This window comes from Gymnoscopelus braueri (genome assembly GCF_963280865.1).
Source record: "Gymnoscopelus braueri genome assembly, chromosome: 13".
NCBI lineage: Eukaryota > Metazoa > Chordata > Actinopteri > Myctophiformes > Myctophidae > Gymnoscopelus > Gymnoscopelus braueri.
Genome location: NC_137615.1, coordinates 719757 through 746464, shown reverse-complemented (window position 1 = coordinate 746464; position 26708 = coordinate 719757). Strand labels below are relative to the sequence as shown.

The 26708-nt window shown below is 42.5% G+C and overlaps 1 protein-coding gene across 2 annotated transcripts in view; it reads right to left on the bottom strand.

The window, feature by feature from the left end:
- The window catches only part of cdc27 (cell division cycle 27), a 56322-nt gene that overhangs the window by 7434 nt on the left and 22180 nt on the right, over nucleotides 1-26708 (bottom strand). For both annotated transcript variants that reach the window (XM_080447447.1, XM_080447448.1), the window contains exons 6-16: nucleotides 25958-26097; nucleotides 23947-24170; nucleotides 19572-19668; nucleotides 19372-19478; nucleotides 17343-17442; nucleotides 12027-12219; nucleotides 11723-11895; nucleotides 6470-6622; nucleotides 4853-4933; nucleotides 1748-1875; nucleotides 753-870 (exon numbers count right to left, since the gene is read on the bottom strand). In XM_080447447.1, the coding sequence (XP_080303573.1) occupies nucleotides 753-870; nucleotides 1748-1875; nucleotides 4853-4933; nucleotides 6470-6622; nucleotides 11723-11895; nucleotides 12027-12219; nucleotides 17343-17442; nucleotides 19372-19478; nucleotides 19572-19668; nucleotides 23947-24170; nucleotides 25958-26097 (1514 nt within the window). The remainder of the gene's footprint in view (nucleotides 1-752; nucleotides 871-1747; nucleotides 1876-4852; nucleotides 4934-6469; nucleotides 6623-11722; nucleotides 11896-12026; nucleotides 12220-17342; nucleotides 17443-19371; nucleotides 19479-19571; nucleotides 19669-23946; nucleotides 24171-25957; nucleotides 26098-26708) is intronic.

Below are 26708 nucleotides of genomic sequence, written 5' to 3'. Positions count from 1 at the left end.
CTCCTATGTGACACAGTAACACTGAGGACATAACGTATCACTCCTATGTGACACAGTAACACTGATGACATAACGTATCACTCCTATGTGACACAGTAACACTGATGACATAACGTATCACTCCTATGTGACACAGTAACACTGATGACATAACGTATCACTCCTATGTGACACGGTAACACTGATGACATAACGTATCACTCCTATGTGACACGGTAACACTGATGACATAACGTATCACTCCTATGTGACACGGTAACACTGATGACATAACGTATCACTCCTATGTGACACAGTAACACTGAGGACATAACGTATCACTCCTATGTGACACAGTAACACTGATGACATAACGTACCACTCCTATGTGACACAGTAACACTGAGGACATAACGTACCACTCCTATGTGACACAGTAACACTGAGGACATAACGTACCACTCCTATGTGACACAGTAACACTGATGACATAACGTATCACTCCTATGTGACACAGTAACACTGACATAACGTATCACTCCTATGTGACACAGTAACACTGACATAACGTACCACTCCTATGTGACACAGTAACACTGAGGACATAACGTATCACTCCTATGTGACACAGTAACACTGATGACATAACGTATCACTCCTATGTGACACAGTAACACTGATGACATAACGTACCACTCCTATGTGACACAGTAACACTGATGACATAACGTACCACTCCTATGTGACACAGTAACACTGATGACATAACGTACCACTCCTATGTGACACAGTAACACTGATGACTGAGGGTTGATGCTCAGAGCTTTCTTGAAGTGAATCTCTGCCAAGTTGAACTTCTCCTGCTTGTAGTAGATCATCCCTAAGCCATACCTAACACACACACACACACACACACACACACACACACACAAACACACAGTATGTTATTTGTCTTAAGTGTACATATTTACTAGCCTGGTAAAGCCCCTCCCTCCGGAAATCTCATTTCCATTTGATTCCAAGAGTGAGTCTGGCCTGAAGGCTTGTCTGGGCGTTTCTAGCGCATTACCAAAAAAACGAGCCTATCAGCGTCGTCGCTCATCGTTCTGTGATTGACAGCAAAAGTTGGCCAATCAGGTGGCGAGTTCGAGTGAGCCCGAATGGACCCGAGTGCAGCCTGAGTGCAGCCGACCAAACACGAACGGCAGCCATTGTTTCTGTGGGCAGTTTTCTCCGCTGTTTTAGCTCTCTAACTTCTTTTGAGGCACGGAATTTACTTATAAGATATCGTTTGGATAGAATTTAGTTGTTTAACTTCATATATGTGGTCAATTAATCATGACAGAGCCTATTTAAAAATAAAAATTCAGAGAACCGGCAGGGGCGGGCAGTGACATGCATGTATCCGAATAAGGCAACCTATTTTGGGCATGGCAATCTCAAAAGTCCCGTTGCGTCACATTAGTCGCGGAGGTGGTAAAAATGCACTGCAATTGGCTGAAGGGGAAAAACGATCATTGGCTGAAGGGGTTGTCAGTCAACGGTATTACTCCCGCCCAACTCCAGCCCACAGCCACTATTGCAGAATGGGCGATCAGGCCAGACTCACTCCTGGAATCAAATAGAAATGAGATTTCCGGAGGGAGGGTTTACCAGGCTACATATTTACCAGGCATTGTGTAAACTGTACATATTGACCAGGTATTACCAGGTATTATGAAGTGGGGTATATTTACCAGGCAGGTATTATGAAGTGGGGTATATTTACCAGGCATTGTAATGTCTACTGTTGACTCTGATGGCGTTTCTGAAGCAGGATAAGGCTTTGTCCAACTCTTCTGTTAATACAAACTCATGTCCTAGCAGAGTGTAGGCGTACGCAAAGCTGGGGTCCACCTGTAGAGGGAGACACAGATGTTTAGAGATAGTAACAGTTAGTTATTACTATGATTATAACTATAAATAAATCATCCTTAGTAACAGAGTTAGAGAGACTAGCACATAGTTAGTTATTACTATGATTATAACTATAAATAAATCATCCTTAGTAACAGAGTTAGAGAGACTAGCACATAGTTAGTTATTACTATGATTATAACTATAAATAAATCATCCTTAGTAACAGAGTTAGAGACTAGCACATAGTTAGTTATTACTATGATTATAACTATAAATAAATCATCCTTAGTAACAGAGTTAGAGAGACTAGCACATAGTTAGTTATTACTATGATTATAACTATAAATAAATCATCCTTAGTAACAGAGTTAGAGAGACTAGCACACAGTTAGTTATTACTATGATAACTATAAATAAATCATCCTTAGTAACAGAGTTAGAGAGACTAGCACATAGTTAGTTATTACTATGATTATAACTAAAAATAAATCATCCTTAGTAACAGAGTTAGAGAGACTAGCACATAGTTAGTTATTACTATGATTATAACTATAAATAAATCATCCTTAGTAACAGAGTTAGAGAGACTAGCACACAGTTAGTTATTACTATGATTATAACTATAAATAAATCATCCTTAGTAACAGAGTTAGAGAGACTAGCACACAGTTAGTTATTACTATGATAATAACTATAAATAAATCAGGTATCTATGATCAGGTGTCACTTCCTGGTAAAACCAGAAGTGAACAGATCCAGGTCAGAGGTCAGGGTTGCACCAATCAGCCACACACTCTCTGGGCAATCTGACAAAGCGGAAGTAGGACATCGGTCATTTTTATGACATTGGAAGTCAGTTTGGAGCCTGTAGCATGCTGGGAACTGGAGTTTTGGCCGTTTAGACCCCAGCCAATAGGAACACAGAGCATGCTGGGAACTGGAGTTAAGGCCGTTTAGACCCCAGCCAATAGGAACACAGAGCATGGTGAGCCTGTGGTCCCTGGTGTGGCTATTGTGATGGCTGACCCCTGACCTGTGTTGGTGTGGATCGGTGTAACGTCTGTCTATCCATCCACCAGGTCATTTTAATAAAGGATTTATACAGTAACTTTCTCACGTTCGACTACGACTTCAATGACTGAAGTAGGAGTCACATGACTAAAGTAGGAGTCACATGACTAAGTAGGAGTCACATGACTGAAGTAGGAGTCACATGACTAAAGTAGGGGTCACATGACTGAAGTAGGAGTCACATGACTAAAGTAGGGGTCACATGACAGAAGTAGGGGTCACATGACTGAAGTAGGAGTCACATGACTAAAGTAGGGGTCATATGACTGAAGTAGGAGTCACATGACTAAAGTAGGGGTCATATGACTGAAGTAGGGGTCATATGACTAAAGTAGGAGTCACATGACTAAAGTAGGGGTCATATGACTGAAGTAGGGGTCCTATGACTAAAGTAGGAGTCACATGATGACTGAAGTAGGGGTCATATGACTGAAGTAGGGGTCACATGACTAAAGTAGGAGTCACATGACTAAAGTAGGAGTCACATGACTAAAGTAGGGGTCACATGACTAAAGTAGGAGTCACATGACTGAAGTAGGGGTCACATGACTAAAGTAGGAGTCACATGACTGAAGTAGGAGTCACATGACTAAAGTAGGGGTCATATGACTGAAGTAGGGGTCACATGACTAAAGTAGGAGTCACATGACTGAAGTAGGAGTCACATGACTGAAGTAGGGGTCACATGACTGAAGTAGGAGTCACATGACTGAAGTAGGAGTCACATGACTGAAGTAGGAGTCACATGACTGAAGTAGGAGTCACATGACTGAAGTAGGGGTCACATGACTGAAGTAGGAGTCACATAACTGAAGTAGGGGTCACATGACTGAAGTAGGAGTAGGAGTCACATGACTGAAGTAGGAGTAGGAGTCACATGACTGAAGTAGGAGTAGGAGTCACATGACTGAAGTAGGAGTCACATGACTGAAGTAGGAGTCACATGACTGAAGTAGGAGTCACATGACTAAAGTAGGGGTCATATGACTGAAGTAGGAGTCACATGACTGAAGTAGGAGATTCACAGATTAGAGATTTATTGTATTTTACACAAAGGTTATTTTCTTAATTGTTATTATCCCACGATAGGCCTGACGTGGGATCCCCGACTAAGGATTTGTTTAGTCGAATCTAATTGGCGACTAATTGCCAATAGTCGACTGGCAGTCGACTAATAATAATAAAAAATTAATAAGGTCATAATACATTTATTGTTACCTGTATTGTATTAATTAGGTCATAAATGTAATAGTTACCTGTATTGTATTAATTAGGTCATAAATGTAATAGTTACCTGTATTGTATTAATTAGGTCATAAATGTAATAGTTACCTGTATTGTATTAATTAGGTCATAAATGTAATAGTTACCTGTATTGTATTAATTAGGTCATAAATGTAATAGTTACCTGTATTGTATTAATTAGGTCATAAATGTAATAGTTACCTGTATTGTATTAATTAGGTCATAAATGTAATAAGTTACCTGTATTGTATTAATTAAGTCATAAATGTAATAGTTACCTGTATTGTATTAATTAAGTCATAAATGTAATAGTTACCTGTATTGTATTAATTAAGTCATAAATGTAATAGTTACCTGTATTGTATTAATTAAGTCATAAATGTAATAGTTACCTGTATTGTATTAATTAGGTCATAAATGTAATAGTTACCTGTATTGTATTAATTAGGTCATAAATGTAATAGTTACCTGTATTGTATTAATTAGGTCATAAATGTAATAGTTACCTGTATTGTATTAATTAGGTCATAAAGGTAATAGTTACCTGTATTGTATTAATTAGGTCATAAATGTAATAGTTACCTGTATTGTATTAATTAGGTCATAAATGTAATAGTTACCTGTATTGTATTAATTAGGTCATAAATGTAATAGTTACCTGTATTGCTCGTTGGAAGAACTTGATAGCGATGTCATGTTCTCTCTGGAGACTAAAACAATTACCTGCTACACACCACGACTACACACACACACACACACACACACACACACACACACAGACACACACACACACACACACAGTGAGTGAATGATTAACTGTACACACTGCTTGGTCACATGTCTCCCCATTAGAGATGCGCGGATGGTTTTTTTTGTCACCCAAATCCGCGTTTACAAGTTCATTATCCATCCGCCATCCACCCGCGGTAATTAAATCATCCTATTTATAGATCTGCACCAACCGCACCAAATAATTGTTAATTTCCTGACGTTAGTTTTCTTATAAACAATGTAACTCACCACTGTCGCCATGCAGTGACTGTATACAATCCAGAACCATGTAATAACAAGCGCACGTCTTCATTAAGTTACTTTCGCTTTCGACCACTTTGTTGGCATGTCGGCTTTTTATAAGCTTTTTACAAGCGACTTTTGGGCTTGTTGTTTGGCACTTGTTTTGGGCTTGTTTTCATAGACCTTTTTTTATTTTTATCCCACGATTTTTGTAACCCTATTTTTTACACCCAGTGCCAATTGTCTATGTAATCATGGGCACTACCTTCCCTCTGCCAACCTAGGGAGCCCAGGGCCAAGCTCATGCCTCCTTCAATGCATGAGAGCCAACTGACCTTCTTATCACCTGACAGGGGAGTTTCCCTGGTAGGACGTAGCGCATGGAAGGAACACGTTATTCCAACCAGTTCCCTTCCCCTCCATCAGGCGCACCGGCTGGCCAGGGGGAGGCAGTATAGTGACCAGGATTACTGCATGTTTTTTGTGAGGGTACCTACCCTAGGGAACACGGGGAGAACATGCAAACTCCACACAGAAAGGCCCTTTCGCCAACCCCACCTAGGGTATGGGCGCTGATGACGCGGAGGAGAAGACACGCCCCCAGCGCCCACAGCGTCCCCTGCGGGAATCGAACCCAGGACCTTCTAGCTGTGAGGCGACAGCGCTACCAACTGCGCCACCGTGCCCCCTTGTTTTCATAGAAATAAGCAGCCAGGTCTATTGTTTTCATAGACCTGGCTGCTTATTTCTATCGCAACACTGGCTGCCTGCAAAGCAACATGTAGTGAGCGGCTAATTTGTGCCTGGTGAAAAATTACGTAATATTAAAATACTACAAACGCACACACGGTGAAATGTTGTGCTTTTTAAAAGCTATTATAGGCCTATAGATTGATATCATTAATTTAATTGCCGCATTATTTCACCCGCGGTTTATCCAAATATTAATTCATAATTATATTTGATTGACCCAAATCCACCCAACCTGCGGTTAACTGCGGCAACCGCAGCTAGAACCGCGATCCGCGCATCTCTACTCTCCATCTTCACCCTCTCCATTGGCTCTCAGTTAGATATGTTACAGAGTAGACATGTTTGTAGTTCTTACAGAGTAGACATGTTTGTAGTTCTTACAGAGTAGACATGTTTGTAGTTCTTACAGAGTGGACATGTTTGTAGTTCTTACAGAGTGGACATGTTTGTAGTTCTTACAGAGTGGACATGTTTGTAGTTCTTGAGTAGATATGTTTGTAGTTCTCACCTCAGGACAGTTCTTGTCGATGTCAGTCAGGTCTTTGGACAGAGTGGACAAAGCTACGTCTTTCTGCAGATGCCAGAGTGTTGTAGAATAGATCTCCATCCCTTCAACTCTGTATGGTTCTATACGTCTGACCTCACTGAACAACCTCTCTGCCTTTAAGACATAAACACATTATTATTAATATCTTTCTTTTTCCTTTCTTTCGTTTTATTTATTCAGGGAAGCCCATTGAGAGCAAGCTCTCTTTTTCAAGGACGCCGTGATAACATATAAAATACATATATAATGAGAAACAATAACAAACATTTGAATCACTTTACAATGTCTCTATGCAAATAAACATAGTGTTACATGAAACAGGTGCAGTCACTATGTAGTGTGTCCTCAAGAAGCACCCTGAATGTCTCTATGTAGTGTGTCCTCAAGAAGCACCCTGAATGTCTCTATGTAGTGTGTCCTCAAGAAGCACCCTGAATGTCTCTATGTAGTGTGTCCTCAAGAAGCACCCTGAATGTCTCTATGTAGTGTGTCCTCAAGAAGCACCCTGAATGTCACTATGTAGTGTGTCCTCAAGAAGCACCCTGAATGTCTCTATGTAGTGTGTCCTCAAGAAGCACCCTAAATGTCTCTATGTAGTGTGTCCTCAAGAAGCACCCTGAATGTCTCTATGTAGTGTGTCCTCAAGAAGCACCCTGAATGTCTCTATGTAGTGTGTCCTCAAGAAGCACCCTAAATGTCTCTATGTAGTGTGTCCTCAAGAAGCACCCTGAATGTCTCTATGTAGTGTGTCCTCAAGAAGCACCCTAAATGTCTCTATGTAGTGTGTCCTCAAGAAGCACCCTAAATGTCTCTATTGAGACCAGAGTGTGTCCTCAAGAAGCACCCTGAATGTCTCTATGTAGTGTGTCCTCAAGAAGCACCCTAAATGTCTCTATGTAGTGTGTCCTCAAGAAGCACCCTAAATGTCTCTATGTAGTGTGTCCTCAAGAAGCACCCTGAATGTCTCTATGTAGTGTGTCCTCAAGAAGCACCCTTGATGTCTCTATGTAGTGTGTCCTCAAGAAGCACCCTGAATGTCATTATGTAATGTGTCCTCAAGAAGCACCCTAAATGTCTCTATGTAGTGTGTCCTCAAGAAGCACCCTGAATGTCTCTATGTAGTGTGTCCTCAAGAAGCACCCTGAATGTCTCTATGTAGTGTGTCCTCAAGAAGCACCCTAAATGTCTCTATGTAGTGTGTCCTCAAGAAGCACCCTGAATGTCTCTATGTAGTGTGTCCTCAAGAAGCACCCTAAATGTCTCTATGTAGTGTGTCCTCAAGAAGCACCCTGAATGTCTCTATGTAGTGTGTCCTCAAGAAGCACCCTGAATGTCTCTATGTAGTGTGTCCTCAAGAAGCACCCTAAATGTCTCTATGTAGAGTGTCCTCAAGAAGCACCCTAAATGTCTCTATTGAGACCAGAGTGTGTCCTCAAGAAGCACCCTGAATGTCTCTATGTAGTGTGTCCTCAAGAAGCACCCTAAATGTCTCTATGTAGTGTGTCCTCAAGAAGCACCCTAAATGTCTCTATGTAGTGTGTCCTCAAGAAGCACCCTGAATGTCTCTATGTAGTGTGTCCTCAAGAAGCACCCTGAATGTCATTATGTAATGTGTCCTCAAGAAGCACCCTAAATGTCTCTATGTAGTGTGTCCTCAAGAAGCACCCTGAATGTCTCTATGTAGTGTGTCCTCAAGAAGCACCCTAAATGTCTCCATGTAGTGTGTCCTCAAGAAGCACCCTGAATGTCTCTATGTAGTGTGTCCTCAAGAAGCACCCTGAATGTCACTATGTAGTGTGTCCTCAAGAAGCACCCTGAATGTCTCTATGTAGTGTGTCCTCAAGAAGCACCCTGAATGTCTCTATTGAGACCAGAGTGTGTCCTCAAGAAGCACCCTGAATGTCTCTATGTAGTGTGTCCTCAAGAAGCACCCTAAATGTCTCTATGTAGTGTGTCCTCAAGAAGCACCCTGAATGTCTCTATGTAGTGTGTCCTCAAGAAGCACCCTGAATGTCTCTATGTAGTGTGTCCTCAAGAAGCACCCTAAATGTCTCTATGTAGTGTGTCCTCAAGAAGCACCCTGAATGTCTCTATGTAGTGTGTCCTCAAGAAGCACCCTGAATGTCTCTATGTAGTGTGTCCTCAAGAAGCACCCTAAATGTCTCTATTGAGACCAGAGTGTGTCCTCAAGAAGCACCCTGAATGTCTCAATTGAGATAAAATACAGTGATGGGTGAGATAATCAGACAATTGGACTCGAGTCATAGTGACTCGAGTCGCATATTTGACAACTTGCGACTCGACCTTTGAATGTAAAGACTTGCGACTCGGACTTGGAAGGTAAAGACCAACGAGACTTGAGACTCCACTCCGACTTGCTAGCCAATGACTATGTTTAGTTTTTTTCCCTGTGAATGATCTGTGTGTGTACTGTGCAAACGCCACCGCCACATCCAGCGGGGTCATTTTGATTGACCGTCAACGCGATGCGACGCGTTGTGAGCTTGTAGATCGGCTATTTTCAAATAAAATCTTTCGGCTAAATTATAATAAGCAGATCTGGCAACCCTGATCAGTGCGTGCAGAACAGCTGGGGCACTGCGCCACAGCAGCAGAACAGCTGGGGCACTGCGCCACAGCAGCAGAACAGCTGGGGCACTGCGCCACAGCAGCAGAACAGCTGGGGCACTGCGCCACAGCAGCAGGAAAAACAACAATGTCAACAGCAACAGAAGTCTGCAAAGTTATTCAATTTGCTTTTAAAAACTACAATCCACAAGCCAGGAGGAGAGGTGGTGCTGCTCACTGTGCTCAGTACTCACTGTGCTCAGTACTCACTGCTCAGTGCTCAGTGCTCACTGTGCTCAGTACTCACTGTGCTCAGTACTCACTGTGCTCACTGTGCTCAGTGCTCACTGTGCTCAGTACTCACTGTGCTCAGTACTCACTGTGCTCAGTACTCACCTTAAATCTAATAATAAATCAACAACAACAGTAGCACCAGCCAGCGAGATATACGTACATGTAAACATGAAAGTCACTCACCAGTGCCACTAACTTTAACTTCACTAAATCACTCCCACCAAACTTGAATTCCTTCCTTATTTTTTTCCACCATAAGACAGAGACAGACAGACAGACAGACAGACAGACAGACAGACAGACAGACATAGATTTATTATTCCAAGTGGGAAATGGAGTCAAGCAAGGCTGTGTTCTGGCACCCACTCTCTTCAGCATGATGTTCTCAGCCATGCTGACAGATGCCTTCCGGTCTAGGGACATGGGGATCGACCTGCGCTACCGCACTGATGGCAAGCTGTTCAATCTGCGAAGACTCCAGGCAAAGACCAAAGTGCAGACGACCACTGTTTGCAGACGACTGCGCATTGAATGCTTCCAACCAGCTAGAAATGCAGCTGAGCATGAATAACCTCGCTACAGCATGCACAGACTTTGGCCTTACCATCAGCACAAAGAAAACCGAGGTGATGTACCAACCTGCCCCTGGAGCCCTGTACACTGAGCCCCTCATCAGCGTAAATGGTGAACACCTTAAAGCTGCTGAAAAGTTTGTCTACTTAGGTAGCACCCTATCTCGCGTGGGCAACATCGATGAGGAGGTCATGCACAGGGTAGCCCATGGAAGCGCCGCCTTCGGCAGACTTCGAACTTCTGGCTGGGAGCGTAGAGGGCTCAGCCTACAGACTAAACTGAAAGTCTACCGTGCTGTTGTCCTCCCCTCCCTGCTGTATGCCTGTGAGACATGGACTGTGTATAGCCGGCATGCAAAGCAGCTCAATGCCTTCCATATGAGATGCCTCAGGAGGCTGCTCAGCATCAAATGGCAGGACAAGGTCCCAGACACTGAGGTCCTCCACAGGGCTGAAATGGAGAGCATCTATGCCATGCTCAAGCGCTCCCAGCTGAGATGGGCCGGCCATGTCTGCCGCATGCCAGATGAACGCCTACCAAAAAGGCTGCTGTACGGTGAACTACACCATGGCAAGCGCTCACGCGGCGGCCAGCGGAAACGCTATAAGGACACCCTAAAGGCGAGTCTCAAAAGCTGTGGTCTGGATCCAGAGACCTGGGAGGCCGATGCCCAACACCGCTCCAACTGGCGCTCTGCAGTCAAGCATGGTGTAGCAGAGTCTGAAAAGCGCCGCATCCATGAAGCTGAACTGAAGCGACAGCTCCGCAAAACCAGAGCCAGTTCCTCCCTCTCACCCAGCCATCCTTCAGCCATCACATGCCCTCACTGCAACCGGACATTTCGTCCGAGGATCGGCCTCATCAGCCATCTTCGCACGCGAAGGACGAACATGACATCTATCCATCCATATCTATCTATCTATCTCTATATCTATCTCTATATATATATAGAGATAGATATATAAGCTTAAAGCGATGCCTTTATTCCACTGTGTTGTAGCCTCTTTTTTTTTTTTTACCAAGGACCCCTTTGCAAAAACAAAATAAAAACATGTCTGTCTGTCTGTCTGTCTGTCTGTCTTTTATGGTGGAAAAAAATAAGGAAGGAATTCAAGTTTGGTGGGAGTGATTTAGTGAAGTTAAAGTTAGTGGTGAGTGACTTTCATGTTTACATGTATGTGTATCTTTCATGTTTACATGTATGTGTATCTTTCATGTTTACATGTACGTGTATCTTTCATGTTTACATGTACGTGTATCTTTCATGTTTACATGTACGTGTATCTTTCATGTTTACATGTACGTATATCTTTCATGTTTACATGTACGTATATCTCGCTGGCTGGTGCTACTGTTGTTGATTTATTATTAGATAAGTACTGAGCACAGTGAGTACTGATTACGTCATTTTCCATCAGGCACAGTTTAGCCATCTACTAACTGTGCCTGATGGAAAATGACGTAATATTAAAATACTACAAAACAAACACAGACACGTCAACATTATAGGCCTATTAGGCCTATAGATAAATGTCATTAATGTATTTCCTTTCCTGCATCATTTCACCCACAGTTTATCCAATATTCATAATTAATATAATTATAGGCTATTTGTCTTTGATTGACCCAACTGCACCCACACTGCAAAATGTACTGTCAGTAAATTATAATTAATGGCAAGTGTGTGTGTGTGTGTGTGTGTGTGTGTGTGTGTGTGTGTGTGTGTGTGTGTGTGTGTGTGTGTGTGTGTGTGTGTGTGTGTGTGTGTGTGTGTGTTACCTGCAGGTACTCAGCCAGTTCAAAGTGGGCGGTAGCGATGTGACTTAACACCCAGCCTGTGTTGTAGTGATGAGAGGGCAGAGAGGACAGAACGCTGACCGCTTCTCTGCTGTTGTATGAACACAATGCTAGATACCCTTTACCTAGGTCTCTGAGCACTGAGAGTAGACCGTCTGAAACACATATACACACACCTCATTAACACAATGCTAGATACCCTTTACCTAGGTCTCTGAGCACTGAGAGTAGACCGTCTGAAACACATAGGTGTCATAAGGATGTAGTAAGGGTAATAAGGACATACCAGTAGCAGCTTTCTGCAGAGATAAGGACTGGTAGGTCTGTCCCGGAGCCTTCATGTCGGACAGAGACGAGTCCAGCTTCAGGATGTCCAGACTCTCGTTCAGGTTGGAGCTGGACGTCTTCCCAGGTTTACATTTTGTCTTCCTGTTTGGAATCTTAGTAGGAAACTTCATCTTCAACTTCTTACTGTTCTCCTACACACACACACACACACACACACACACACACACACACACAATTAGGAACTACTTAATTGATGGGTCAATGATAATACGTATACAGTATAATACTAATATAATGATAATACTTAAATATCACTACATTGTTAACTCATTCGCTGCCAAGGACGAGAATTGACGAGACTCAAGTCAGTCAAATCAAATCAAACTTTATTTATAAAGCACATTTAAAACAACAAAAGCTGACCAAAGTGCTGTACAGGGTTGAGTAAAACGAAGCATCAACGCATCAATAAGCGCCCATTGGCGCACAGACAAAAACAGTGCATTATTAGGACACAATAGCAGCAGATCAAGGACAATTAAAAGCCAAAGAGAATAAGTGGGTTTTTAGAAGGGATCTAAAAACCCCAATGGACTGGGCAGAACGGATGGGGAGAGGGAGGTCGTTCCAGAGCGTAGGGGCGGCAGCAGCAAAAGCGCGGCCACCCCTGGTCCTTTTTTTGGTCTTTGGGACGATCAGTAGGGACTGATCAGCGGACCTTAGGGCCCTGGCTGGAATATATGGATTGATGAGCTCAGAGAGGTATAGTGGAGCAAGCCCGTTTTGAGATTTAAAAGCAAATAAAAGGACCTTAAAATGAATTCTAAAATTGACAGGGAGCCAGTGAAGTGAGGCCAGGACAGGACTGATGTGCTCACGTCTTTTTGTGCCGGTGAGAAGGCGAGCCGCAGCATTTTGGACCAGCTGTAGGCGCCTGACGGATGATTGTTCTAAGCCAGTGTAGAGGGAATTGCAATAGTCCAGTCGTGAGGAAATGAAGGCGTGAATGGCTATTTCTAGTTGTTGTCGGGGGAGATAGGCCTTAACCTTGGCGAGGAGTCGGAGTTGGAAGAAACTAGCTTTTACCACAGAACTGATATGTTTGTCAAATTTGAAGGCGCTATCCAGAATTACACCAAGGTTTTTGGCAGAGGAGCAAATATTGGATTTGAGGGTGTCCGGGATGTTGGGGGGTGTGACGGTGTTGTGGCCAAATAGTATGATTTCAGTTTTGTTTTGATTGAGTGTGAGGAAGTTATTGTCCATCCAGGTTGTAACATCCTGTAAACAGTCGAGTAGTGGTTGAAAGGAGTTGTTTGAGTCCAGTTTGATGGGTAGGTAGATCTGGACATCATCGGCATAGCAATGGAAGGAGATATTGTGTGTGGAGAAAATGGGCCCGAGGGGTAGCATATACAGCAGGAATAATATTGGGCCTAACACGGAACCCTGGGGGACCCCGCACGTGAGGGGGGCCGAGGGTGATGCGAATTCCCCCAGTTTAACGGAAAAGGTCCTATCAGACAGGTAGGACTTGAACCAGGACAGGGCTGTGCCTGTGATACCAACCTGGTGTTCGAGGCGTGACAGGAGAATCCTGTGATCGACAGTGTCGAACGCCGCTGAGAGGTCGAGGAGCACAAGGATGGCAGGGGTACCGGTATCAACAGTTAAAATTAAATCATTAAAAACCCTAAGGAGAGCTGTCTCGGTACTGTGGCCTGGTTTGAAGCCTGACTGGAACTTCTCATGGAGGTTGTGGGTAATTAAAAATGACTGAAGTTGGGCATAGACTACCTTCTCCAGAACTTTCGAAAGGAAAGGTAGCTGGGAGATAGGTCTAAAATTGGACAAAACGGATGGATCTAGGTTTTTCTTTTTGAGAAGGGGATTTACAACAGCGTGCTTGAAGGCAGCCGGGACACAACCAGAGGTGAGGGAGCAATTGATGAGTAATAATACACTTGGGCTAACAGCGCCAAGGACTTCTTTGAGGAGCCGGGGGGGGATGCTGTCAGAAGGGCATTTAGTTGAGCGAAGGTGCATAATTGTATCGTTGAGGTAGGACAGAGTGATTGGCTGGAACTGATCAAAAGTGACAGGGCACAGGGAGGTAACATGGTCTGTGGTGGTGGAAGTGTGTGCTGACCTAAGGTCAGAAATCTTGTTGATGAAAAATTGTTGAAATTTTACACAGAGGGCGAGCGAGGGTGCGATGGAAGGTGCTTCACGGGGGTTAGTGAGGGAGTTAAAGATGTTGAAGAGGACTTGGGGTTTATGGCTATTTATTGTGACAAGATCGGAGATGAATTTGGTTTTGGCAGCTTTCACTGCCGTCTGGTAGTCAGAGAGGTGATTGCGTAGGATATCTAGAGATATATGGAGTTTGTCCTTTAGCCATTTTCTCTCAGCACGCCGGCATGAACGTCTGAGAGCTCGGGTGGAATCATTTAACCATGGCTCGGGTAGGGATTTGGTGCGCTTGAGCCTAAGGGGAGCAACAGAGTCCAATATTTTGGTACAAGTGGAGTTAAAAGTATAAAGGAGTGCATCCGCTGTAGGAGTGCTGGCCTCAGCCGGGGAAGTTGAAACTGTGTCATTAAAACGAATGGAGAAGAGTGGTGCAGTCCGGGGATTGATATTGCGTTTGCGGCGAGTGGGGGCACCAGAGTTGATAACAGAGCAGGGAATAGAGGTGGTGAATAAAATTGGTGAGTGGTCGGAGATGCATGGGATGAAAAAGACGTCAGTGATGGAGACAGTTACCCCGAATGACAGTACAAGGTCTAATGTGTGGCCCTTTTCATGTGTTGGGACGGTGATGGATTGGGTGAGATTGAAAGACTCGAGGAGGTTTAAAAAATCTTTGACAAGGGGACGAGACTCACAACAGACATGAATATTTATATCACCACAAATGACCATGTAATCATAATTAATCATGGCCCAGGATAAAAAGTCACTAAAATCATTAATAAAATCCTTATTGTACTTGGGTGGTCGGTATACCACAGCACACAGTACAGGGGAGGACAGGTTCAGCTTCAATAGCTGAATCTCGAAGCTGGAGTAACTGGTCTCAGATTGGATCATTTGACACTTGAGGTTAGATTTGAGGACTGTTGCTAGACCCCCGCCAGTGCGGGAGATTCGGGGGGAGCTAAAAAATGAGCAATCAGGGGGGAGGAGATCGGAAAAAGGTGTATTGTCGCCATAGTGTGTCCAGGTTTCGGTCAATAACAGAAAATCAAGGTTGCGGGAGATGAAAAAATCTTTTAGCCAGCCAGTCTTAGTAGTTGTTATTGATCTTATATTAAGGAGAGCCATCTGGAGGTTAATGGTCGGGCCAGGTAAGGCAATAGCGCGTCTAAGCGGGCGGAGGTGAGAGAGGCCAACCCCACGTCTAGGGGGTATGGATCTCATGTAATGGCTGTGGCTGATTAAGACAGGGATGTGGGAAGGAGGGGTTAAATTAACAGGCGTCTCAATGTGAGTTTTTATAGCATTAATAATATTGAAAAAGGGAGGTGAGTGATGTGGTCCGAGCCCAATAGAGAGAGGACTGGAAAAATGGTTGGAGCTGATGTGCTGGGAGCTAGGACCAGAGGGATGTCAATAGCTAAGAGAGGAGGCGTCGGACGGGGTGTTATGACGTATGTTTACGGCCAAATTAGCTGCCAATGCTTGACAGCCCCGTCTGTTTGGATGGAGGCCGTCACGATTAAAGAAGGAGGAACGCTCCCAAAACAAATTAAAATTATCCACGAAATTAAAATCATGGGTGCGACACAGTCGCTTAAGCCAAATATGTAGGCTGGCGATCCTGCTGAAGCGTTCGTCACCGCGGCCAAATGTAGGGATTGGACCGGAGAGGAAAAAAGGCAACCTGGTGGAATTTAAGAAGTCGATGAGGCGCAGATAATCTAGCTTTATGAGTTCGGAATTACACAGAGTCGAGTCGTTGGTTCCGATGTGGACCAAGACCTGGGAAATGGACTGTGGAAGTGAGTCAAAGAGGGCGGGTAATTTATCTAATAAAACTGGAATGGTGGCACCTGGGAAACAGTGCGTTACTGCATTTGCAAAGCGGACATGTTTGATGATGGAGTCGCCAACAATCAACAATTTCGGGGAAATGAGAGGCTGGGGTTTGAGGGGAACTGTGGATGGAATGGATCGGTCAACGTTGTTTGCTGTTGAGCGACCCAGTACGGCGATCGGGGTTGGCGAGGCGATTGTGGAGAGGTGGGCAAATGGAGAGACAGGCGGCTGATGTGGAGGGGGGGTGGTGGTGGTAATTGAGGGGGGGCGACAGTTCTGTACCAGTGGGTCGGGAGGGGTGAGAGCCCCGGACTGGCGTCGAACCGCCGCCTTCAGCATTCGCTGGCGATCGATATTTTGACCGGGGGCAGACCGCCTAGGTTTCAACGAAGGCTGGGGGGGGGGCAGTGGTCCTGGGGTCGGATGGGGGGTGTTGTGGACAGACAGTGGGGGGAACGCACTAGCGTCCAGGGAGGAGAACATGTTATTGGTGGTGAGTGGCGGAACCTGCGATGGATGGGGGCGGGGGGAGGGCCCTCCGTGTTTTCCCCGAGTGACGGTTCTCCAGGGCACCGGGGTGGAACTAACCAGGGTCGGTTTTGAGCACCCTGGTAATCCGGGACAATTTGGGACGGTATCGTCCAGCTTGCATACAGTGCGAATGGGTGGTCGGTTATAGATCCAGCCGTCGGGGCAGGGAACAGTGTCATCAAGCTCGGCGACGGAATTGATGACAGGAGGACGGGAGGACGGGAGGAGACCTCGGAGTGGGATGATGATACAGCATCGGCGGCAGGAAGGGTGTCCCCAGGGCAGAGGGAGTCGAAGAGGATTTCATCATCTCTTATTTGGTGGAGCCGAGTTACTCTCAACCTCAGCTCGGTCACCTCCTGGGATAGCTGGAGACATCCATGACATCCAGGCGACGACGAGGTAGGTCAACCCACCATACCTCGGGAGTTTTGGCAGCCAGGTTAATCCACTGCAGTGTGCAGTTCAGAGAGCTGGTTGCTAGTTAGATGATCGCAGCCTGGGAGGTGAAACTATGGCACTAAGGACCATGAGCACGGTCAACAGCAGAACCACATTCTTAACCAGAGAAGCTCGGTTTCTGGATTCAGCCAGTCTTCATTTTGCTTGTACCGTATGTTGTTTTGACCATGATAGAGTTGTATGTTGTTTTGACCATGATAGAGTTGTATGTTGTTTTGACCATGATATAGGCTCATGTATAGAATATGAAGCATGTATGTAAGTATATATAATGTAGTACCTTAGCAGTAGAACTTGCTGAGGTAAACAGTCTAGAAGAACGTCTGGGCTGAACGTTGGGAGGAGCAGCAAGAGTAGGACTCAACACCTGAGGAGTTGTACTGATCTCACACACACACACACACACACACACACACACACACACACACACACACACACACACACACTCATGTCAAGACTTTAAGGACACAGTCTGGGGTTCTATGGTCCTTTAAGGACACAGTCTGGGGTTCTATGGTCCTTTAAGGACACAGTCTGTGGTTCTATGGTCCTTTAAAGACACAGTCTGGGGTTCTATGGTCCTTTAAGGATACAGTCTGGGGTTCTATGGTCCTTTAAGGACACAGTCTGGGGTTCTATGGTCCTTTAAGGATACAGTCTGGGGTTCTATGGTCCTTTAAGGACACAGTCTGGGGTTCTATGGTCCTTTAAAGACACAGTCTGGGGTTCTATGGTCCTTTAAGGACACAGTCTGGGGTTCTATGCTCCTTTAAGGACACAGTCTGGGGTTCTATGGTCCTTTAAGGACAGTCTGGGGTTCTATGGTCCTTTAAGGACACAGTCTGGGGTTCTATGGTCCTTTAAGGACACAGTCTGGGGTTCTATGGTCCTTTAAGGACACAGTCTGGGGTTCTATGGTCCTTTAAGGACACAGTCTGGGGTTCTATGGTCCTTTAAGGACACAGTCTGGGGTTCTATGGTCCTTTAAGGACAGTCTGGGGTTCTATGGTCCTTTAAGGACAGTCTGGGGTTCTATGGTCCTTTAAGGACACAGTCTGGGGTTCTATGGTCCTTTAAAGACACAGTCTGGGGTTCTATGGTCCTTTAAGGACACAGTCTGTGGTTATATGGTCCTTTAAGGACACAGTCTGTGGTTATATGGTCCTTTAAGGACACAGTCTGGGGTTCTATGGTCCTTTAAGGACACAGTCTGGGGTTCTATGGTCCTTTAAAGACACAGTCTGGGGTTCTATGGTCCTTTAAGGACACAGTCTGGGGTTCTATGGTCCTTTAAGGACACAGTCTGTGGTTCTATGGTCCTTTAAGGACACAGTCTGGGGTTCTATGGTCCTTTAAGGACACAGTCTGGGGCTCTATGGTCCTTTAAGGACACAGTCTGGGGTTCTATGGTCCTTTAAGGACACAGTCTGGGGTTCTATGGTCCTTTAAGGACACAGTCTGTGGTTCTATGGTCCTTTAAGGACACAGTCTGGGGTTCTATGGTCCTTTAAGGACAGTCTGGGGTTCTATGGTCCTTTAAGGACAGTCTGGGGTTCTATGGTCCTTTAAGGACACAGTCTGGGGTTCTATGGTCCTTTAAGGACACAGTCTGGGGTTCTATGGTCCTTTAAGGACACAGTCTGGGGTTCTATGGTCCTTTAAGGACAGTCTGGGGTTCTATGGTCCTTTAAGGACAGTCTGGGGTTCTATGGTCCTTTAAGGACACAGTCTGGGGTTCTATGGTCCTTTAAGGACACAGTCTGGGGTTCTATGGTCCTTTAAAGACACAGTCTGGGGTTCTATGGTCCTTTAAGGACACAGTCTGGGGTTCTATGGTCCTTTAAGGACACAGTCTGTGGTTCTATGGTCCTTTAAGGACACAGTCTGGGGTTCTATGGTCCTTTAAGGACACAGTCTGGGGTTCTATGGTCCTTTAAGGACACAGTTCTATGGTCCTTTAAGGACACAGTCTGGGGTTCTATGGTCCTTTAAGGACACAGTCTGTGGTTCTATGGTCCTTTAAGGACACAGTTCTATGGTCCTTTAAGGACACAGTCTGGGGTTCTATGGTCCTTTAAGGACACAGTCTGTGGTTCTATGGTCCTTTAAGGACACAGTTCTATGGTCCTTTAAGGACACAGTCTGGGGTTCTATGGTCCTTTAAGGACACAGCTGTTAACATAAGAGGGATGACATCACACTTAATGGCCCCGCCCTAGTGTGAGGACTGCTGGTCTGATTGGCCGTGTGAGGAAAATAAGGCGAACCCGGTGTGTGGAGCAGTTCTTTGTGATTGGTTAATATCTTACCTGGTGTGTGGAGCGGTGGTCTGTGATTGGTTGAAGGGGATTGGCATCACGTCTCTGCTGTTTCCACTCTGACTGAACACTTTAGACTGACTGATCCTAGACACCGACTGAGGGAGATAAGAGATCCTTATGAATGCTGTATTACCTTATGTGTGTGTGTGTGTGTGTGTGTGTGTGTGTGTGTGTGTGTGTGTGTGTACCTTCTTGTTAGGGTTAGCGTTAGTTAAGGAACTGTCTGTGTAGTTCTGGAGATATGAGGGGTCTCCGGGGCTGGGCTCCAGGGGCAGAATCCCAAAACTACAAAATAATAAAGTACAAACATAAATCATTTATAATACAAATTATTATTATTATTTATTATTAACTCATTCAGTGCCCGGCTTATTTATGTGCTTAGGAGCCGAGATACAGCCTTTTTCAGTAAGAAGTTAAACAAAGAGTGAATGGAGCTGAATATTTTCAAATCATGATATCTTGGGTTCTGAACATTTTTTTCATTGGACGTCTTAGACGTCCAGTGGCACTCAGGGCTTATATTAGCGGAGGTCTTAGACGTCCAGTGGCACTGAATGAGTTAACACATTCACTGACAGGGGATTTCTAAAACAGGCTGTAGCTTCTGCCAGCATTTTTAGTATCTTTGTTCCACAGCAGTATGACTTAAAGATGAAGACAGTATCTTTGTTCTACAGCATGACTTAAAGATGAAGACAGTATCTTTGTTCTACAGCATGACTTAAGGATGAAGACAGTATCTTTGTTCTACAGCATGACTTAAGGATGAAGACAGTATCTTTGTTCTACAGCATGACTTAAGGATGAAGACAGTATCTTTGTTCTACAGTATGACTTAAGGATGAAGATAGTATATTTTTTCCACAGCAGTATGACTTAAAGATGAAGATAGTATCTTTGTTCTACAGTATGACTTAAGGATGAAGATAGTATCTTTGTTCTACAGTATGACTTAAGGATGAAGATAGTATCTTTGTTCTACAGTATGACTTAAGGATGAAGATAGTATCTTTGTTCTACAGCATGACTTAAGGATGAAGATAGTATCTTTGTTCTACAGTATGACTTAAGGATGAAGATAGTATCTTTGTTCTACAGCATGACTTAAAGATGAAGACAGTATCTTTGTTCTACAGCATGACTTAAGGATGAAGATAGTATCTTTGTTCTACAGTATGACTTAAGGATGAAGATAGTATCTTTGTTCTACAGTATGACTTAAGGATGAAGATAGTATCTTTGTTCTACAGTATGACTTAAGGATGAAGATAGTATCTTTGTTCTACAGTCTGACTTAAGGATGTAGATAGTATCTTTGTTCTACAGCATGACTTAAGGATGACGATAGTATCTTTGTTCTACAGCATGACTTAAGGATGTAGATAGTATCTTTGTTCTACAGTATGACTTAAGGATGTAGATAGTATCTTTGTTCTACAGCATGACTTAAGGATGTAGATAGTATCTTTGTTCTACAGTATGACTTAAGGATGTAGATAGTATCTTTGTTCTACAGCATGACTTAAGGATGACGATAGTATCTTTGTTCTACAGCATGACTTAAGGATGACGATAGTATCTTTGTTCTACAGCATGACTTAAGGATGTAGATAGTATCTTTGTTCTACAGCATGACTTAAGGATGAGGATAGTATCTTTGTTCTACAGTATGACTTAAGGATGTAGATAGTATCTTTGTTCTACAGTATGACTTAAGGATGTAGATAGTATCTTTGTTCTACAGCATGACTTAAGGATGTAGATAGTATCTTTGTTCTACAGTATGACTTAAGGATGTAGATAGTATCTTTGTTCTACAGCATGACTTAAGGATGACGATAGTATCTTTGTTCTACAGCATGACTTAAGGATGTAGATAGTATCTTTGTTCTACAGTATGACTTAAGGATGAAGATAGTATCTTTGTTCTACAGCATGACTTAAGGATGACGATAGTATCTTTGTTCTACAGTATGACTTAAGGATGACGATAGTATCTTTGTTCTACAGTATGACTTAAAGATGAAGATAGTATCTTTGTTCTACAGTATGACTTAAGGATGAAGATAGTATCTTTGTTCTACAGCATGACTTAAGGATGTAGATAGTATCTTTGTTCTACAGCATGACTTAAGGATGAGGATAGTATCTTTGTTCTACAGTATGACTTAAGGATGTAGATAGTATCTTTGTTCTACAGTATGACTTAAGGATGTAGATAGTATCTTTGTTCTACAGTATGACTTAAGGATGTAGATAGTATCTTTGTTCTACAGCATGACTTAAGGATGACGATAGTATCTTTGTTCTACAGCATGACTTAAGGATGAAGATAGTATCTTTGTTCTACAGCATGACTTAAGGATGTAGATAGTATCTTTGTTCTACAGCATGACTTAAGGATGTAGATAGTATCTTTGTTCTACAGTATGACTTAAGGATGTAGATAGTATCTTTGTTCTACAGCATGACTTAAGGATGACGATAGTATCTTTGTTCTACAGCATGACTTAAGGATGTAGATAGTATCTTTGTTCTACAGTATGACTTAAGGATGAAGATAGTATCTTTGTTCTACAGCATGACTTAAGGATGACGATAGTATCTTTGTTCTACAGTATGACTTAAGGATGACGATAGTATCTTTGTTCTACAGTATGACTTAAAGATGAAGATAGTATCTTTGTTCTACAGTATGACTTAAGGATGAAGATAGTATCTTTGTTCTACAGCATGACTTAAGGATGTAGATAGTATCTTTGTTCTACAGCATGACTTAAGGATGAGGATAGTATCTTTGTTCTACAGTATGACTTAAGGATGTAGATAGTATCTTTGTTCTACAGTATGACTTAAGGATGTAGATAGTATCTTTGTTCTACAGTATGACTTAAGGATGTAGATAGTATCTTTGTTCTACAGCATGACTTAAGGATGAAGATAGTATCTTTGTTCTACAGCATGACTTAAGGATGAAGATAGTATCTTTGTTCTACAGCAGGGCTACTCAACTTAAGATGGCTCAGGGGCCACTCAGCAATATACCAAAAGTCCAAGGGGCCGCCATGAAAATGACGGTCCTATTTTGAATTTTTTGATTTTGTAACACACAAGAAAATGTACATTTTGACATCATATTCTTTTCACTGTACCAGTTTATTTTGTGTTGTGTGTATGTCCAGTGCCAGACACCTATCCTGGGCGCGCGGCAAAGCCGCGCGGCCGGAAAAATTTGGGGGTCAAACCCCCCCAAAAACCCGAAATGCATAGAAAACTATGCATTATACCTGTAACAATTGACGCACCTGTATGTATGTCTGTCTGTTTAAAAAAAAAAAAGTTTTAGCAACCCATATATTTGAACGGAAATGTATATTTTTATCCTGTGCTTAAAAAAATAAAAAATAAAAAAAAAGTTTTTTTTTTTTTTTTTTTTTTTTTGACCATGAGGGGGCCGCCAAGACGCTGCGATCGGGCCGCATGCGGCCCGCGGGCCGCGGGTTGAGTAGCGCTGTTCTACAGTATGACTTAAGGATGTAGATAGTATCTTTGTTCTACAGCATGACTTAAAGATGAAGATAGTATCTTTGTTCTACAGTATGACTTAAGGATGTAGATAGTATCTTTGTTCTACAGCATGACTTAAGGATGAAGATAGTATCTTTGTTCTACAGCATGACTTAAGGATGAAGATAGTATCTTTGTTCTACAGTATGACTTAAGGATGAAGATAGTATCTTTGTTCTACAGCATGACTTAAAGATGAGGATAGTCTTTGTTCTACAGTATGACTTAAGGATGAAGATAGTATCTTTGTTCTACAGCATGACTTAAGGATGAGGATAGTATCTTTGTTCTACAGTATGACTTAAGGATGAGGATAGTATCTTTGTTCTACAGTATGACTTAAGGATGAAGACAGTATCTTTGTTCTACAGTATGACTTAAGGATGAGGATAGTATCTTTGTTCTACAGTATGACTTAAGGATGAGGATAGTATCTTTGTTCTACAGCATGACTTAAGGATGTAGATAGTATCTTTGTTCTACAGTATGACTTAAGGATGAGGATAGTATCTTTGTTCTACACCATGACTTAAGGATGAGGATAGTATCTTTGTTCTACAGTATGACTTAAGGATGAGGATAGTATCTTTGTTCTACAGTATGACTTAAGGATGAAGACAGTATCTTTGTTCTACAGTATGACTTAAGGATGAGGATAGTATCTTTGTTCTACAGCATGACTTAAGGATGAAGATAGTATCTTTGTTCTACAGCATGACTTAAGGATGTAGATAGTATCTTTGTTCTACAGCATGACTTAAGGATGAGGATAGTATCTTTGTTCTACAGTATGACTTAAGGATGTAGATAGTATCTTTGTTCTACATAGCACGGCTAGAGAGTCTATTTCAACCAATCATATTTCTTTGTCGGAACTACCTGTTGTATAATGAGTATTTTATAAAGTATTTAAATACCTGGGTGTAAATGAGTATTTTATAAAGTATTTAAATACCTGTGTGTAAATAAGTATTTTATAAAGTATTTAAATACCTGGGTGTAAGGGGGCTGAGCGCAGCCGTTCCTCCTAGTAAGCTCCTCCCACTCTTGGGTTTGTTCTGCTTGCTGGCCAATAGGGATCCAGTGGAGCCCAGCGTAACAGTGTTGGCCAATAGGGAGCCGGTATCCGGGGTGATGAGGGAGGAGTCTATATAGGAGACTGACGAATCAGACATCAGCTTGGCGTTGGAAGATTCTAGATTGAGACGATTCAACTCCTGAAAAGACAAGAGTAAATAGTCTATTATATTTACTGTTATTATGTATATATATATATATACATATACATATACATATACATATACATATACATATACATATACATATACATATACATATACATATACATATATATATATATATACATATATATATATACATATATATATATACATATATATATATACACATATATACATACACATATATACATACACATATATACATACATATATACATACATACATATATACATATATACATATATACATATATACATATATACATATATACATATATATATATATATATACATATATATATATACATATATATATATACATACATATATACATATATATGTGTGACATTAAAGACAGAGTAAAGTAAAGTAGCTGTGCTAGCACATCTTAACCCATTGAGACCTGAAGCCGATTCTACATGTCTCCTAAATCCCAACAGTTTTCTGAAAAACGTATGTTTCTATATCAGTGGTGCTCAATCTTTTTCATGTCAAGGACCCCCAAAATTATATGTATTTGGCCGCGGACCCCCATCAAAATATTTTGTTCCAGGGACCCCCAGAAGCAACGATTTGAGTTAAAATGTTCGCTTCAAAAATATATATATTCAAAGATTTGCACACATTTTCACGATTTTTCAAAAATAGCAGATCTACAAGCTCATAGCGCGGCACATGAGCTTGTATATCTGCTATTTTTGAATAGCCCAAAGTGTAAAATAATGCTTTTTAGCTCAAATCTAAAAATGACACAGTTCCAGGTCTTAAGAATGTATTTCACACTTAATCACTTGCATTCAACAAGTTAGTCTTTATAGCTCCACCTTCTCAGTAATATGCCATTACACTGGGAACTAAGACTGTTCATAATAAAACCGTTTGGCATGTTTTCTTTGACATCACTTCACAGTCAGTTCCCCCTGACTGTCTGTAGTCTGTCTGTTTGATATCACTGACTGTCTGTAGTCTGTCTGTTTGATATCACTGACTGTCTGTAGTCTGTCTGTTTGATATCACTGTCTGTAGTCTGTCTGTTTGATATCACTGACTGTCTGTAGTCTGTTTGATATCACTGACTGTAGTCTGTCTGTTTGATATCACTGTCTGTCTGTAGTCTGTCTGTTTGATATCACTGACTGTCTGTAGTCTGTCTGTTTGATATCACTGTCTGTCTGTAGTCTGTCTGTTTGATATCACTGACTGTCTGTAGTCTGTTTGATATCACTGACTGTAGTCTGTCTGTTTGATATCACTGTCTGTCTGTAGTCTGTCTGTTTGATATCACTGACTGTCTGTAGTCTGTCTGTTTGATATCACTGTCTGTCTGTAGTCTGTCTGTTTGATATCACTGTCTGTCTGTAGTCTGTCTGTTTGATATCACTGACTGTCTGTAGTCTGTCTGTTTGATATCACTGTCTGTCTGTAGTCTGTCTGTTTGATATCACTGTCTGTCTGTAGTCTGTCTGTCTACAGACAGTCAGTGATATCAAACAGACAGACTACAGACAGTCAGTGATATCAAACAGACAGACTACAGACAGTCAGTGATATCAAACAGACAGACTACAGACAGTCAGTGATATCAAACAGACAGACTACAGACTACAGGGCGTCACAGAAGGGGACGTTCGGTAGGCCAATGTGTTCAACTAGCGATTGGTTAAAAACCTTAACGAGAACAGAGACGTAATTGGTTGAAAACGCATATGAACAGGACCTCCCACCTCTAGGGGGCGACACAATAATAATAATAATAATAAGTACCAGCGTGTCCTGGGGCGTCTCCATGAGGGCGGTGTCTAGGCGGTGGGAGGGGTTCTGGACGGGGGTAATAGCAGGAAGGGGCGGGACTACGTTCTGAAGAGAGGAAAGTCTGAAGACCTGGTCTGGATCTGGTTTCTCTCCTGGAACGCATGGATTATAATATGAATTAATTAATAATCATAATATGAATTCATTAATAATCCTAACCTGGAATACATACAATTATAATATGTATTAATAATAAAAATAACAATGACAATAACAGTTCTCATTCATGGCAGTGAATCCTCTGTCTACCGTTCCCGTACGGGAGGTCACCATGACAGAAGCACAGTGAAACCCTCAGTGATTAGCAACCATCAGGAAGCACAGTGAAACCCTCAGTGATTAGCAACCATCAGGAAGCACAGTGAAACCCTCAGTGATTAGCAACCATCAGGGTATCCATCATACTGGAGATAAATATTCTGTAACGGCTTGAAAAGGTAAGAAAAATTGAAAAATACCCTGGAAGAAGCCACAAAGAATGCATAGTACTCTGACACCTAGGTGACAGAGTGATTGGAAATGAGACCACAGGACATAATAATAATAATAACTAGAAATTTGGACATTAGGCCCGATCAGCTACATCACAGCTACGTTACACCAGTGATCCAACTGATATGGCCATATATGGAGATGTGCAGTACGGTGGATATGGCCATATATGGAGATGTGCATTACGGTGGATATGGCCATATATGGAGAT